General features: G+C 50.6%; 1 protein-coding gene across 1 annotated transcript; it reads right to left on the bottom strand.

Annotated features, from left to right (window-relative positions):
* Positions 1–14,289: 14,289 nt before the first annotated feature.
* On the bottom strand, positions 14,290–15,531 carry LOC115316780. The gene has a single exon (XM_040220035.2). The coding sequence runs from the start codon at positions 15,529–15,531 to the stop codon at positions 14,290–14,292; it is 1,242 nt and encodes a 413-aa protein (XP_040075969.2).
* Between the last annotated feature and the right edge of the window lie 1,443 nt (positions 15,532–16,974).

Raw genomic sequence — 16,974 nt, 5'->3', positions numbered from 1 at the left:
TTGTTTTTTCTAAAACAAAATAAATGAATAAACAACGCGCACGGCCGACACCAACTCGGCGTCTGGTCATGCAAAGTTCTGGCCGGTAGACGACGAAGGTTACCCCGGCGAGTAGCGGTCGGGTGGTCTTCGCTGCCGCGTACCCCGCCTGGGTACAGGTGTCGACGGGCCGGGTGTGGCAACGCCGGGCGCCGCCTGAACTGGTCGCGCTCCACCCGGTGGAGCGCGACCAGCGAGCCTCACGCCACGTAGAGGAGAACCAGCGAGCCTCACGCCACGTGGAGATCACCCCCTGGCCGTTCCCACAGAGGCCGTGGTCCCGCTTGCACGTGGACTATGCGGGACCCTTCAAGGGCCACTACTTCCTGGTGGTAGTGGAAGCCTTCTCCAAGTGGGTGGAGGCACTGCCAGTCACCAGTCCATCGGCGAGCGCGACCATTGCGGCTCTGCGGCAGGTCTTCGCGGCGCAGGGATTGCCGGACATAATTGTGTCCGACAATGGTCCCGCCTTCGCTAGCGCCGAGTACCTGGACTGGCTGCAGAGGAATGGGATCCGCCGGATGCTGGTTCCGCTGCACCATTGGAAGCAGGATGTCGTCCAAGTACACCGCCACGTGCCTCATGCCCCTGAAGAGGTTGTCCATCTCTCTCTGGAAGATGGCTGGGGCTGAGGCCACGCCGAACGGTAGGCGCGTGTACTGGAAGAGTCCCATAGTTGTTGAAATGGTGACATACTTCCGGGCGGCATCCTGGAGCACCAGCTGCTGGTAGGCATCTCGAAGGTCGAGCTTGGATAACTTCTGTCCCCCGGACAGAGCCGACCAAAGATCTTCTACCCGAGGCAGCGGGTACTTCTCGACGGTAGCGACGGGGTTGATGGTGACCTTGAAGTCCCCGCAGATCCTGACGCGGCCGTCTCGCTTGAGGACTGGCACAATCGGTGCGGCCCACTCGGAAGACTTGACGGGCACCAGGATTCCCTCTCGCTGCAGCCGTTGCAGCTCCTGGGTGACCCCGTCCTTCAGGGCAAACGGCAGCGGGCGCGGCTTGAAGAACCGAGGCCGGGCTCCCTCGGGTACGTGGATGCCGACCGTCGTGCCGGCGAAGGTGCCCACCCCGGGCTGGAACAGGGACTGGAAGTCGGTCAGGAGGCTTGGGACGTCTTTCACCACGTGTAGCGCAGCTTCTTGGTACTCCGGCAGCCGAACACCCAGCGAGTGAATCCAGTTCCGGCCCAGCAGCGTCGGCGACGACCCCTTGGGGAAGGATTGCCTCCCTGTTGCCAAGGCGAACGCTGACTTGGGCCCGACCCTGGACCTGGGAAAGCTGCCCGGAGTAGCTGCGTAGCATTACGTCAGACGCCTCGATGGACACACCAGGGAAGGTCCGCTTGAACAGCTTCCCGGGCATGACCGACACGCTGGCCCCCGTGTCCAGCTCCATGGTGATGGGGTGGCCGCAGACTTCGACTGACACCAAGTAAAGTGGCACAGACGATGAAAGTCTGTTGGTGTGCCTCACGTCGAAAATCTGCGGTTCCTCGGCCATGACGTGGACCCTGGCTGAGGACGAACCCGGGCCTGGTGCCGCTCGTCCCCGCCGCGTTTTCTTGCGACGGCTACCCTGGCCGCGGGCTTGGCTGGAACCCGGGCTTGAACCAGGCAGCTGCTGCTGCTGTTGCTGGCCGCCGCTCGTCCTCCCCCCTCGGCAGACACGTGCGAGGTGCCCAGTTCTTCCGCACGTGAAGTATTTTGCTTGGACGAACTGGCACTGTGAGGGGGAGTTGGCAGCACCGCAGCGGCTGCAGGCACCGCTCCTTGCCGCCATCTTGTTCACCGCCGCTTCCGTCGACGGTGAGCCGGCCGCACGCGCAATCTCGCTGGCGTCTTTAGCTGCTGCTTCCATCGCCTGCGCTGCCTTCACCGCGTCGTCCAGCGAGGGGTCGGGGAGCTCCAGGAGTCGCGTCTGCATGGCGGGGTTGTTGATGCCGCAGACGAACCGGTCCCGGAGTAGCGAGTCCAACTGGTCGCCGAAGGCGCAGGTGCTCGCTAACCCTCGTAGCGCAGCGACGAACTGCCCGAGGGTCTCCCCGTCCTGGCGGCTCCGGTTGTTGAAGCGGAACCGCTCCATCAGCGTGGACGGCGCCGGGCTGAAGTGCGAGCGCAACGTGGCGAGCAGCTCACCCAGCGTTTTGACGTGCGGCGTGGCCGGCTTGAGGAGGTCGAGCAGGAGACTGAAGACGCGGGTCCCGCAGCTGGCCAAGAAGATGTCCCGCTGTTTCGCCTCGGAAGTTATGTCCGCCCGGAAAAACACGTGGACCTGTTCTTCGTAGACTGGCCAGGCGGACGCATCTCCCTCGAACGGCTCGAGCCTCCCGTAGGGCGGCATGGCGACAGGAGCGGGGGGCGGTGTTGCGACTCTCTCGGCGGCGTGGGCCGAACCGTGCACGTTGGTGGGCTCCAGTGCCACGGTTCCTCGTCGCCAGTGTCACGATCTTTCTCGAACGTGGACGAAGGGGCCGAAGCACCCGCCGAGGAGAGACGACACTCAGCCTGGTTGTGAGGGTGGACGATGTCTGACCGGAGCGGCGTACGCTCAACGGCGTTTATTGGTGCGGTGACCAATGTTGCCCGCCGAGCCAGGCGGCCGCAGACGGGCGGACGGGAGGGGGGCGCTACATACTTGCTACAGACATAGTTACTGAAATTATGACACAGTATGATGACGTACTGACTCAAATAAAGACAGTGACTAAAAGTCAGACAGTAGTAACGGTTATAGGACATACGTCGATTTTCATTTATACACTCACAATATGGGGTCACCCCGTCTTACAGGTCTTACAGGTATTACAAGTGACCTTCAAGGTACTTCGGGCAGTCAGGGAAAGTGTTCGGAACAGCATCTACAGATAGCACGGGCTTCTTTGCAGCGTGGAGGAGAACTTTCCCGCCGAACTCCGCATGATACAATTTCGATATCAGTTCGTCTGGGAAATGCTTGGCACAAACATGATCACTACGTAGTCACTTGCGATCGGCCCTCGAGATTGCACGACGCCGCTGCTGCAGGAGAGCGTCATTCCATAGAGTTTTAAACAAGGACGCTCGCTGTGCACAGCTCCGGTACCCCGAATTGCAGTTGGAAACGAAGCACGTCTTTCCCACCCTCATAGCATACCCAGACAACGCTTGGACATCCCCAGGATGTCCTCAAGACAACCTTTTGAGGACATTACGATGTCCTCAGGATGTCCTCAAATGATCCTGGAAATATCCTAAGAACGTCCTATTGTCCGGCCTCAGGACATCCTCAGAACGTCCTCACGACAGCCAAGGATTTTTAGTACATTTTTAGGACAATGCACCGCAGGTGGAGCTGTTGACTGAGCTGTTAGGATGCCTTCAATTTTATTGTTTCTAGGTTTTCTCTAACTGGCGTTTGAACTTAACATGCCTGCAAGAGCTGCCTGCAGAAAGAAATTCATTGTTGTGTACTATTTTAAAGTGAAATTCTCACACTAATTCTAGATTACTAGTCAGTGAGAGGCTAAGAACATAGGGCCAAGGGAAAGGGGGAAGAAAGCTGACGGAATGCTGAAGAGGAGAAAAGAAAACCTCTTCCCTCCAGCATCCCGTCTGCTTTCTCCTCTGCGTCTTTCCTTGCCCTTTGTTCTTAGCCTGTAACTATGAGCTTGATCATGCCATTCATTATTGCAAAAAGAAGCAACTGTTCAAGAAATGCTTTATTGGAGAGCAAATGTTATACATGACTTTTTTTCAATGTCTGCACCAGACATGCAGTCTGGCTTCGCATCTTGGCCAGCGCTAGTCCGAATAGTCAGCGGGATCTAGAAAAAAAATCAATTCCATGAGCATTAATAATAAAAGCAGGTAATGTGAGAAACTTACCATCATGTCGAACATCTCCGGCTTTTGACTGCAGCTTTTTCAGTTTCTCTCCAGCGTGGTGCAGTCATACATTGATGATTATCTCCCCGTCAGCTTTGTTTGCACACTCAACATTTGCTTTCACTACCCCTGAAACATTGATTTGTGATGATAGTCACAGCAGAAAACTAAGATGGTCTAAAAAAATCACAGTTAATGTCAATAAAAATAGATGTTCCAGAAAATTATGTTCCTTAGTGCTAACGCGCAACTATACATGGCTATCTGACCCACACAGCAAAAGTTTTACCTATTTAGACAGAGCTATGTTCAGAAAATAGTATCATTCTCCCACTCCCGAGTCAGGTTAGTTTGTCGGTTTTCATGTAAAATCATTCTTACTTAATTTTACCATCAGCGCAAGAATATTCAATTCAATCTGCATTTGACGATAGCTCCGAACCCGACAAGGCCATTGTGCAATATTTTACATAACTAGTTTAGTGAATAACTTAGATGACTCGCACACGACATACAAAAGTGTCTTATTGTAAATGATGTCTGCCACATTTAGATCCCGAAACTTTCCTTTGCCTTTCTGTCCTACCCAGCTGAAATTGACAGCCACTTTCTGGCTAAGCAGGACCTCCAAGATGTTCCTGGTAGCAGACCCCATGGATCTGCCACCAAGGCCAGTGAACTGTTGCAGCTAAAAAGAATATATTGGATCACACAGACGCTCTTATTAAGTCAAAGGTTAGGAAATATAACAAGATTGAGAATCCTTCATACCACAAGCGTTCTTTTCTTTTCATCCGAAGATACACTGGAGTCAAACTCCAGAAATTCCTCCAAGTCGGCGAACAGCTTCTTCATTACTTCTTTGAAAAAATATATAATATTCGCCACTGCCTTGCATTGCTGCCATCATCAATTTGGATGGAACAGCGCGGATATACAGACTCGCAGTGCTGACTAACAACTCAGTGATATATTTCTTCTTCCTCAAATCGTCAGCTTTTTCTCCTTCGCCGTTAATGAGAACATTTAAAATATTTAAACACCAGAGACGCTTGAAGAAGAAGAAGCACCTTGTGGATGGTCGATCCTTTTTCTGCGTTCCACATTATTTTTGAAAGATTGCCGACGCTTCTGGATTAGAGCCTGATCTGTTGTCCGGGTATAAAAGAAGTAAGCCTCTTTTATACCCGGACCTACAAATCATACTTCTGAAGGCCGCCAGCTACGTGGACCCTTTAAATCTGGGTCCTACCAAGGTGCTCCCGGATTTTCCATCGTGGAAAACTCCGATAGAGAGCCTTCATCAGATGGAAGACCAAAATCAGGCCCTTCGGTGACGGCATTAGCGAAAGATCAAGCCGGCCAGCCAGGCCAAGAGAGAACATCAGGTCAAGCGCTCAAGGGTGTCAAGCGACGCAAAGGAGAAAATGACGACGAACCTGACGATGACGACCAAGATGAGGATATAGGAGCGTCTGAAGTAACATCAGACTCTACCATGCATGTCGACGAGGAGAAAAGTGACCTGGAGGGATTCATACTCGTTACACACCGACGTCAGCGAACAACTGGTGTGCCAGTTTTACTGACCCCAGTCAAAGATGACCAACGACTCCAAAAACAGAATCCGCTCAAACTAAGCGAAGAAATAGTGGCAGCGGCAGACGCCCCTCTTGTAAGACATCATTTCACTGCTCGGGGAGATCTCCTTGTAGATGTTGCAGACGCTGCTACCGTGAACAAGCTCCTGAAGGTTCGTTCTCTCTGTGGAGTTGCGGTCCAAGCAACCATACCGAAGACCTACATGCGGAACAACGGCCTCGTGACAGGGGTACCTGATTGGTACTCGGACAGCGAGCTAACGTAGTTCCTGGAACCGGCTGGTGTGATCGCAGCCCGCGGACTCTACCAACGTCGCGCAAAGGTTGGCGAAGTGGCTAAACCGATTGACCGAGTTGTTCTAACTTTCCGGTCAAACACAGAGCGCCCAGTAAGAGTGAGCCTTGGGTTCACCATACATGAGGTCTGCGATTATGTTGATGTCCCCCCCGATGTTTCAACTGCCAGGCACTCGGACACATAACCAGATACTGCAAGAACGCTGTCAAGTGCAAAAAGTGCGCAGGACCACACGTAACCAAAGACTGCAAGGGAGAAGACCCCGTGAAGTGTGCAGACTGCGGTGGGGACCATCCCGCAAGCTACGTCAACTGCAAAGTGCGCCTCGGAGCACTCGCAAGAAGCAAGGCTTTTGTCAATGGACCACGACAGGCTTTGAAGCCAGTGGAGACCGTGGAGGTCAACGATACGGCCGCATCGCAGAAATCACCTGTTGCACCGGTTGCCATGTCAAAACCTACAGACAGCCAAACAACATCTGGCATGAAACCACAGGAGAGGCGACGAAAATATAGGAAAACGAACAGCGCCAGTAAGAATCTAACAGAGAAACAAACGCTACTCGAGGAGGAGTTTCCTGTCTTACCACCCAGAGAATCGCAAGACCCGAACATGTCCCAAGCTCACCGGGCTTCGTCGACGGGTAGTCGCCTCTACAGTAGAGCGACAGAAAATGTCTTACCACACCCAAAGAGAGAAACTGATCTGCCTGGGACATCAAATATCAAGGACATTGTAAGTTTGCTTTCCTCTGCCATACGAGGCTTCGTTGCCCAACTACCTCCAGGCCATCTCAAGATGGTACTACAAGGAATTATGGTTTTCGAAGTGACAATTACTGATATGATCTGAAAATGGATGTAGTTATGGCCCAGGATCCAAAACATAAATCAACAGTGCCCCCTAAACAAAGAAATGTGCCATTAATAATGCAATGAAACTGTGCGAGCCTCCCAGTAAGATTGGCGGCACTGCCCTTGTATTTACAAACTTATCAAATACCAATCTTAGCATTTAGTGAAGCAGGACTACCAAATAATGGTAGTATTTCCGGATACACATGCTACAAAAATCCCACAATGAAAGGATTTCCCCACGGATCTGCGGCGTTATTTATACAAAAAAAGCTTCCCCAACATAGGATTGACACAAGTGACCTGTGCACAGAACATCTCGAACTGATAGCAGCGCATGTAGTCGTAGGTGGACATCCACTATGCATCGGCTCAGCCTATGTGCGTCCGGGGAAGGGCAAAGCTACTGTTGCGAGTGCGGTTGCCGAACTTTGCAAACGCTGCTCAGACCCTATTGTGCTATGCGGTGACTGGAACGCGCATCACAGCCTCTGGAGGAGTGCAAAAGATGATGCTGGAGGGAAAGCACTGGCTCAGGCTTTTGAGGATTGTGATTTGGCTATAGCAAATGACGGAAGTCCGACATTTTTTAGATCACCTAACACCTACAGTGTAATAGACATCACGACATACTCATCAGACCTCAGCATACAATGGAGAACCTATCCAGATACAATGGGCAGTGATCACTATCCCATATTTATAGAGTTAGCAGGCGTTTGCTCAACACAACAACGCATTGGACACTTCATTCACTGGGACAATTACAAAAAAGATCTCACAGCATCACCGGAACCCCTAGACCAGGCGATAGTGATTAGTGCTGAAAGAGCCACAATCAGAATGCGCCTTCCAAGCCATTATCCCGAGCCAGACTTGACACTATTTAAGCTTTTTGCGCAACGTAGATAAGTATAAAGAAAACTTCACCGAATCTATACACGTGAAGTAAAAACCCTGCTAAATAGAATAAATGCAATCATTCGTCGATATGCAAAAAAGACCAAGCGCAAGCAGTGGGATGACAGCACCGCGTCGGCCGATGCTAACAAGCCTGGAACCCACATTTGGCGAATTTTGAAGTGCTTCATGGGGAAAAACGAGACGCATACATCTTACGCTTCAATGGCACTTCGTCTGGGCGAAAATCTGAAAGACATACTAGAAAACTTTGCGGATTATTTTTCGACGCCTCAAAGTGAGGTTGGAGCGGAAAGCTACGCGGTAAAAAAGAAATCACCTCTTGACGCTCTCTTCACCGCAGGTGAACTAGCCGCTGCACTAAAAGTGTGTCGCAGAAAAAGTGCACCAGGTCCTGACGGGATCACAAATCAGATGCTCCAAAAATTGCCCGACGGACGACTAGAGGAACTTCTCAATTCCTTCAATATCATATGGACAACGGGAAACATACCACAAACTTGGCGAACAGCATGGGTTGTTTCTATACACAAGCCGGGAAAACCGAGAACATCTTCATCTTCATATCGACCTATATCGGTAACGTCATGCGTAGCGAAACTTATGGAGCGAATGATCCATTTCCGTGTCTTGTGGTGGCTTGAGAAATATCAACTATTACCCAAAGAGATGACCGGATTCAGAAGGGGCCTCTCAACAGCGGATAGTGTGATTGACCTATTGAGTGCTGTTGAGCATAATCACTACAACAAGGACTCAACTTTGGCAATGCTCTTTGACATCAGCCAGGCTTATGACAATGTACAGCATTCCGCATTTCTGAGAAAGCTAACACAACTTGGAATGACGGATCATTTACAGGTCTTCCTAAAGAATTTTTTCGCTGGACGAACGCTCCAAGTTCGGCTGGGACGAGGAGTGAGCTCGCAGCGTAAATCCCTTTGTGGCCTGCCCCAAGGAAGTGCACTATCGCCGATACTTTTTAATATCTTTTTGTCGAAGTTACCAGAAGCACTCCCCAAGTACACTCTTCCTACTAGTATGTCAATTTACGCGGATGATAGTTGTATTTGGACTTCAGGCTTCAGGCATCATGGTCTACGAAATGCTGCTCAAGCTGCAATTAAAGCCTCGAGCAAGTACTAAGCTGAGTGCGGACTCCAGTTTTCACCAGAGAAGACGGCGTTCATTCTTTTTCCCGGAAAATATCGAAACACCACACGAATAGATCTTCAGGTAAACGGAACTCCGATTCGTCGTGTCCGGCAGCATTGATTTCTAGGTTTCTCCATCGATTCTCGGCTGAATTGGCATTCACTGGCAATGGCTACGGCAAAGTCCACAGTAGTAGTGAGAAATGCCATTAGGAGGGTGGCAGGACAGTCGTGGGTGAACTCTCCAAGGTCTATGCTACGTCTCCATTCAGCATTAGTAGTTTCCCGCATCTTATACGCCCTCCGTTATATGAAGTTATCACGGTCCGACTCTGAACTTCTTGAACGCATCCACAGACGAGGACTTCGTACAAACCTTGGTGTCTCCAGTTCTTTCAGAAATAACCTGGTGTACATAGAGGCAGGAGCTCTGCCACTGCCTCTTTTGACAACGCAACGCCTACCTCTACACAAGCTCCGCTTGCACGAAACAGCTACTGGAAGGAGCCTGCTCCAACGACTCGCGAAAAGGACGAGTTCGCGCTTTCAGATTTCTTTACAGACTCTGAAACACCTAGGGTGGCAATCAGAAGCGCGACCAGATAGTTTTGACTACCAACCTAAGCCCCCATGGGGGGAATACATCCCAAAATGCAATGAGAAGATCCCGGGTATACCAAACAAGAAAATATCAAACGAAGTGGTGCTGAAAATGACAGCGACGGAGTACATTGAAACAACATTTAAAGATTTTTGGCAAGTTTACACGGTTGGTTCTGTAAATCGTCATAAAAGAAGTGGCACAGCCGCCTATAATGTCCCAGCCTATAACCTTGAGTGGAGCGGCCGTATCGACCAAATGGTGTCCTCCACGGCCGCAGAAATAATAGCAATTGTGGAAGCACTCCATACTCTTAAGAGATTTTCACCGCAAAAAGTAGTTGTGCTCACAGACTCTCGGTGTGCACTGCAACAGCTAAAACAAGGAACATCGGAAATCGCGGTGGCTGCTCGGTCTGCGGCAGAATCCCTTGAGGACTCCGGTTTCAAAATGTGTTTTCAATGAATTCCCGCCCACGTGTGACTCGCTGGAAATGAAAGAGCGGACAGCCTTGCTACGAACGCACACAATAAAGAGCGAACAATGTACACACCTGACGATCCGAAAGCCTTCCGCATACGTGTCAAAGAACATCTCGGCTCTTTGTCGGAGGCAAAAAATAGCCAACATCAGCCCTGTCTTAGTGGAAGCCTACGCCGCAAAGAGGCAACTCTACTTTACCGACTTCGCACCGGAAGCGCTCACACCAGACAACTTTCGCACAAATGAGGTAAGGTACCTTCAGCCTCCTGCGACAGTTGTGGTGTCACAGAAGATTTAAATCACCTACTTTGTGATTGTAATAAATTCGAGAGTCATCGAAAAGACTTCGCTCAAGAACTTAACAGGCGTAACTTCAAGATCAACGACATTACAGATTTAATATATCCAACTGGAAGAAGAGCTCGAAGAAAGCTACTACAGACCCTTTTCCTAAACTTCCTCCAGGCGACTGGACTACAAGCACAACTATAGAATGAAATACTAAGTGCCATTTACACTTGAAAGACCGGAAGTGTGCGTGACTGGACTTGTGACTTATCTTCGAAACAAGACAAACACTAAGATTTTTTTGTTGTTGTTGTGTGCGTGTGTGAGTCTGTTCCTTTCTTCTTCAATCATCATTTATTTCAGTTAGTTTTATTCATTTTATTATTTCATTTTCAATTCTGGGCGGGACAATGCCGGCCTAATCGGCAAGGCTAAGTCCGCCCAAATATTTTAATAAAGCGTCACCTCTCTCTCTCTCTCTCTTAAACACCAGAAACCAAGGAGCCAATAAACATTAATAAATAATAAATGAATAAATAAATGACAACTAAAAATAAATAAAACTAAAGAAATAAAAAGTTAAAAACAAAATTAAAAAATAACTTTTTAAAATAAATTATAATTAAAAAATTAAACTTAAAACTTTTATTTTTAAAATGTTTTTCAATTTTTTTAGATTTTATTTATTTTTAGTTGTCATTTATTTATTTATTTATTTATTTATTTATTAATATTTATTTTTATTATTTATTTATTAATATTTATTAATATTTATTGGCTATTTAGTTTCTGGTGTTTAAAAATTTAAAGGGAAACTGAAGCGGTTCTCTATTTGAGAAAAAACATTTCAATGGCCTTCATTCTACCTCCAGAATGAGGAATATCAAGATTATTTTTCAATTTGGTGCACGGAGGCTTCAGAAATTAATTTCTAAAGTACCGCCGAAGCCCCTCCTTCCCGGGGCGTGACGTCACACTAGGAGCCTTCGGAACATCTGCAGCTCTCGCGCATCTTCAGCGCCTGTCAAAGCTATGCACGCGCACTCTTGCTATTTTCAGAAAGGTCAGAAAGAGACGTCACGACTGGTGTCAGTGCGGGGAAATATACCTGGCAAGCTTGCGTTGCACGCGCTGAACACACGAGCGACACGCGCTTGGCGGCCCGAAGATCCTAGTATGACGTCACGACTGGTCGAATGTTTTTTTCGCTTTTTCTCGCTTTTAGTTGCATCTTCAGGGAAAACAAAAGTGATATTCAGATTCACGGGATAAAAATACGCCAGAATTCACCTCTAACTCGTTTTTTTCAAGAAGTGTTTCAGCTTCCCTTTAAAATGTTCTCATTAACGGCGAAGGAGAAGAAGATGACGATTTGAGGAAGGAGAAATATATCACTGAGTTGTTAGTCAGCGCTGCGAGTCTGTTTTCTTGTGTGCCTGCGGGTGTGACTGTATCCGCGCTGTTCCATCCAGACATGAATTACTAACTAGCCCAAGCATCCACATTATCAAGCCATCATCAACCTCGAGGCTGTTTGTTTCTGTCCTGTCTTGGCTTAGCTTGCTTGGGTCTCTCGGATGGGTGGATAATTGCAATCATGGTACGCCTTGTAGTAGGCGGTAGCTTGCACCACCTAGATTGAATGTAGCCAATGGAACTGAATTTCGAAATACTGCCCGAATACAAAAGTAATAATAATTGTAGTGCGTCCTGGTTTTATTAAAGAATTGTTTGTTCAAAACTATATTGAAAAGATGTCCTAAACTTACACAACTACATGTAATAATATGTATGTGAAATTTAGTTAAGCAGTAAACATGAACTGTGTATACTACCGCCATTTCATTCATTTATTTTTTTTAAAAGCGCAATCAAATTGAGGACGTATATATTACCTAAAACTTTGTATCCTTCGTCCTCAATAAGTTCTCGGAAGGACGTTTCTAGGATGATCCAGCGACTGTCGTCCTCAGGATGTCCTGAGGATGCCTTGAAAACCGTGAGGACGTTTGTACCTTCTGAGGACGTCCTGAGGATGTCGGGTGTTGTCTGGGTAACTTCTTCGGATTAAGGCTCACCTTCATGCACGATGGTGGCACCTGTGATCGACACAGCACCAAAGCAAAACACGAGGCCAGCCACTCGCCTCACACTACCACCACACCGCGAAAAAGGCAAGCGCGCTATGCCGCCGACACCGTGGCCGCAGAGGATGGACCTCATGCCCGCGGCGCGCACAGCTCAGCGCCCTCCGCGGCCGGCGCGGAACTAACTACTCCTCATTTGAGGCTAGAGCAGAGGCGTAGACTTTCCATTTTCCCGGGGGGGGGGGGGGGGGGGGGGGGGGAGGTGCTTTTCCGCGCAATTTTTTTAGAGCGCAGCTCTTAGGCGCCCGTTTCCGGCTTGAGCGGCGTCGGCGTCGCCGTCGGCGTAACCGCAAGGTAACGTGGCCCCTCCCAAGGTCACCCCAAGGTCACGTGACCCACCAAGGCCATCCTCTCCCCCAGGGTCACGTGACCTTCCAAGGTCACGTGACACCCAAGGTCACAACTCCCCAAGTCACGTGACCCCAGAGGTCACGTGACCCCCAGAGGTCACGTGACCCCTCCCCCGGTGTCACGTGACACACAAGGTCACGTGACTCCCCAAGTCACGCGACTCCCCTGAGGTCACGTCACCCCCCTCCCCCCCTCCCTCCGAGGTGAATATTTGACGGTGAATATTTGACGGTGAATATTTGACGCACATCTCCGAGACATTTGGCAGCAAAACGTACTACGGTAAGTAGAGACAGCGAATGCAATTGCGTAAAAACTATACTCGTCTACCTCCAGGACTTCTGTTGCAGCTCAAGAACAGGAGGAGACGGACCCCTTTTACGTGGAGGAACTTTAAATGATAAATAATTCGTACATTATTGTGAAATGTAAGCAGGCCCAATATATCCATTGCCGTGGACTGCATCATCATTTCATAGGCCGCACATGAAGTCGGTCAGCTGCTCTAGACGAGGGTGCAGTAGTCTGTACAGCTTTCGCACAGTGCATATTACAGCCTAAAGTGCTTCCTCGAGGGCTTGTGCAGATATCCAGCTGATTTTTCGTTTCCGTCCGCGATGGTCTTTGCATGGTTAATCAGAAGTATTCTGCGGAACTTGTTGCAAATTAAACCAGCCAAGCGCTTTGTGTGACTGTTGTCAATGCCCTCTGGGCAACTTAGGATTGGCGCATCTTCAAGATAGAGCACAATGAGTAGTTGCAGAACTTCGTGCACATTTGTACGCGGTAGAGTGACTTCAATCGGATCGAAGTTCAATAAACCGTTGCCAAAACGAGAACCTACGAAGCTCGAACACCAGCGCAAAGCAGCTCGAAGGGACTCTCCGAGTGGGATGAAGTGGGGTGAGGTCGTTGCGCCCCTGGCGGCAAGCAAGTGAACTACATACGGAGAAAAAATGGCATTGACTCCCGGGCGATTGCAAAGGCCGTAAGAAGAGAAAGAGAGCGCGCGCTTCCAGTCCGGCCGTGGTCAATGTCAGTCACCGTGCAAGCGCAGCCGTGTCGCACGGCTACACTTTTCTAACGCATGCGGCTCTTCGCGGACGACTGCGCCATCTATCGCTTCATTGGGCGCGTTAAGTTGTGACTCCACGACTCCGGTTCGGGTGACTTCGTCGGGGTCGCTACTAAACGGACTTTTGGAACAGCTCCGGATGGCGCCCTTTATATAAACTTCCGATTACTTCATTTATCTTTTTTTCTTCTGGCGGGACATCGCAAAATGGCAGGCTGCCGTGGAAGCAGACCAAGCGGACGTAAAAGTGATCGGTGCCGCCTTACCTTCTCGCCAGAACTAGAGATTGAAGCTAACGAAAACACGCTGGGATTCCGTTTCCCATGTATTTTGTCAATGAAGGCAACGTTGGCATTATTTTGTTTACATGCCACTACTAGAAGCTTGTTACATGGCACGTAAACAGCGTCTCGGTAAGGACTATAGCCGGGGGGGGGGGGGGGGGCATGAGCCCCGACGCCCCCCCGTAGTCTACGCCTATGGGCTAGAGAGATGTTGTTGTTGTTGTTGTCGAAAACATCTTTTATTTTATTAAAAGAAGGGGATAGGAGTACCAGAAAGAAATAGGTAATATTGATCGAGGAATCATTTCTGGCTCGGTGCCCCTAGTCCGGGGCTCCAATCGCGGCTTGCACCACCGTCGCTCTCCGTACTAACCAGTGTTGGCTTCCCGGATCGCTCCAGTGGAGTGCCGCGTTCCAGCTGTCCCTCGTCGGGTTCAGAATCGGATCCAAACCTTTAATGTGCTTGCACACCCACATCAAGTGGTACAGGTCCCCCCAAGTTGGTGAAGGATGGAGTTGGGGGTACCATTGATGGAGCTTCATTGGCGTCTTCATGGTTCCTGTCTGCAGTCTTCTATAGAGGTGCTCCTCCTCCTTGGTGAACTTCGAAGGTGGCGCTGGAAGAGTCATCCTGGCTTCCCTAATTGTCTTCAAGTATTCGTTGTACTTCATGTTGGGGTCAGGGGAGTGTGGTTGAGGTGCGGACGAGTCCCGGTTCGAATGAAAGGCTCGGGCTGCGGCGTTTGCCGCCTCGTTTCCCTCGACACCCGCGTGACCTGGTGCCCAGACGATCTTCATGCTCGTAAACTGCGCCTTGGAGAGGATTCTCGCCGCCTGTTCGCCTATTTCACCCTTGGCGAAGTTGCGGCACGCCCGTTGCGAGTCTGTGATGACGGTGATGTGGTCTTGTTTGGTACCTGTGGCAGCCAGAGCAATTGCGGCTTCTTCTGCGTGTTCTGTGAGGGTCGTGGAGACCGACGCCGTCCTCACCACGTTGCCACGAGGATCGGCCACGACCAGGGTGGCGGTGTTGCCTCTTGGTAGGATGGCCGCGTCGGCGTACAGGGTTCCGGGCTTCTTGCTCCATATCCTGGATATGGTCTGTGCACGAACTCTTCTTCTGTTGGCGTTCCTTTCCGAGTTCATGTTCCTTGGGATCTTCTCGACCGTGATCTTGCCTCGTACAGTTGGTGTTAATTCTTGTTTGGGTTCTTGGTGTAATATGCCACCCGGTGTGGCCAATTGCAGCCGCTCCAGGAGCCATCCTCCGTTCGGTGTTTCGCTGAGGCGCTTGATTTGTGATATACGCTGGGCTTCCCAGAGTTCCTCGATAGTGTTGTAGAGGCCCGTGCTGAGCAGGTCATCCGTGGCCACGGACTCTGGTAGTCCAAGGGTGCACTTGAAAGCTCTTCGAATGATGACATTGAGTTTGTTGACTTCGGTCTGAGTGAGTCTCAGGTACGGGGTGGCGTACATGACCCGAGATACCACAAAGGCATATACCAGCTGTATAGCCTCCTTCTCTTTGAGTCCGGACCACTGGTTCCTGATTCTCCTCAGCATCCCGACGACGTGCGTCGTGGAAGTGGTGAGCTTGTTGATGGTGCTAAAATTTCTTCCCGACTGGCAGGGGATCTGGCCGAGGATCCTCACCTCCTTGGGCTTGGGTACTTCTTGTCCGTCGATGTAGTTGTTCAGGTCCGCAGGTGGTTGTCTGCTGTACGGGTTCTTGAACACCAGAAGTTCTGACTTTTGGGGAGAGCATTGAAGGCCGCAGTCTTTAGCGTACGAGGCCACGGCATTCGCTGCCCTCTGGAGGCTTTCTTCGACTTGGGCGTCGCTTCCAGACTTGCACCAGATGGTGATGTCGTCGGCGTAGATGGCGTGTTCGATGCCGGGAATGTTGTTAAGGACCTCTGGCAGTCCCTTGAGCGCGAGATTAAAGAGTAGTGGCGACAGAACTGCACCCTGAGGAGTCCCCCTGGGCCCTAGCTGGTGCGGGTCCGATGTGTGACTCCCGATGTTCAGGATAGCGGTCCTGTCCGTCAAGAAGCTCTTGATGTAGTGGTAGGTCTTCTGGCCACAGTCGATGCTCGCCAAACCTTGCAGGACGCTCTCGTGAGTGACGTTGTCGAAAGCGCCTTTGAGGTCCAGGGCAAGGACTGCTCTGGTCTGCGTCCTTGATGGTCTCTCCAGAAGGTCCTTGTAGAGCCACAGTAGTATGTCTTGGGAGGACACGTGCGGACGAAAGCCAAACTGCGTGTGTGACAGCAGTCCTTGCTTCTCCACGTGCGCCACCAGCCTCGAGTTGATGATGCGTTCAAAGGCTTTGCCAAGGCACGAGGTCAGAGATATTGGTCGAAGGTTGTCGAAACTTAGGTCCTTTTTGGGCCTAAGTTTCGACAGCAGAGGGGCCTCAGTCCAGTGCCCCTCTGCTGGCGTACTCCAGAGAGGACTGGATGTACTCAGCCAGGTAAACTTGGTCTGATAATGTGGTGGCCGTAGTCAGCCACTCGGGGTTGGGGGCGAAGGACAGGTAGGTGGGGTTAGGGAGGGGTGGGGGCGGGGAATGGCAGATCCATAAGATGTGATGGGTATCTAGGCGGTCGCCACAGTGGATACAGGGGGGAGGAGCCTCAGGGAGTAGACCTCGTAGAAGGTGGATGCAGGCTGGGGTCGGAAGAGTGTTACTTTGGGCGTTGCGGAGGATGGTGCCTTCTTGGCGTGTGAGGTGAGGGTGAAGGGGCGGGGGGAAGACTCGACGGGCTTGTCTATTTGACTGGAGGGAAGGTAAGGCCACGGGAAACGTCTGGGCAGATAAGGGGATGCCGGGTACCCGGTGAAGCTTCTCGCGGCCGAGCAGGTCTGCTTTCTGGTTTCCCGGCATGCCCCCGTGACAATCTCAACGGGTGATAGTAGGTCGCGCTCTATTTGTTCTGCGATGGCAAGTGGAAGCGAGTCGCGTATAAGTCGCCGGCAGGCAGTCATAGAGTTGGTGAAGATGAT

This window comes from Ixodes scapularis, unplaced genomic scaffold (genome assembly GCF_016920785.2).
Source record: "Ixodes scapularis isolate PalLabHiFi unplaced genomic scaffold, ASM1692078v2 PGA_scaffold12__126_contigs__length_90152505, whole genome shotgun sequence".
NCBI lineage: Eukaryota > Metazoa > Arthropoda > Arachnida > Ixodida > Ixodidae > Ixodes > Ixodes scapularis.
This window is presented reverse-complemented; position numbering and strand designations above follow the sequence as displayed.

Bases quoted from the DNA above. Each gene is read 5' to 3' on its own strand.
- LOC115316780 (XM_040220035.2), bottom strand. From the start codon at position 15,531: ATGCTGAGGAGAATCAGGAACCAGTGGTCCGGACTCAAAGAGAAGGAG.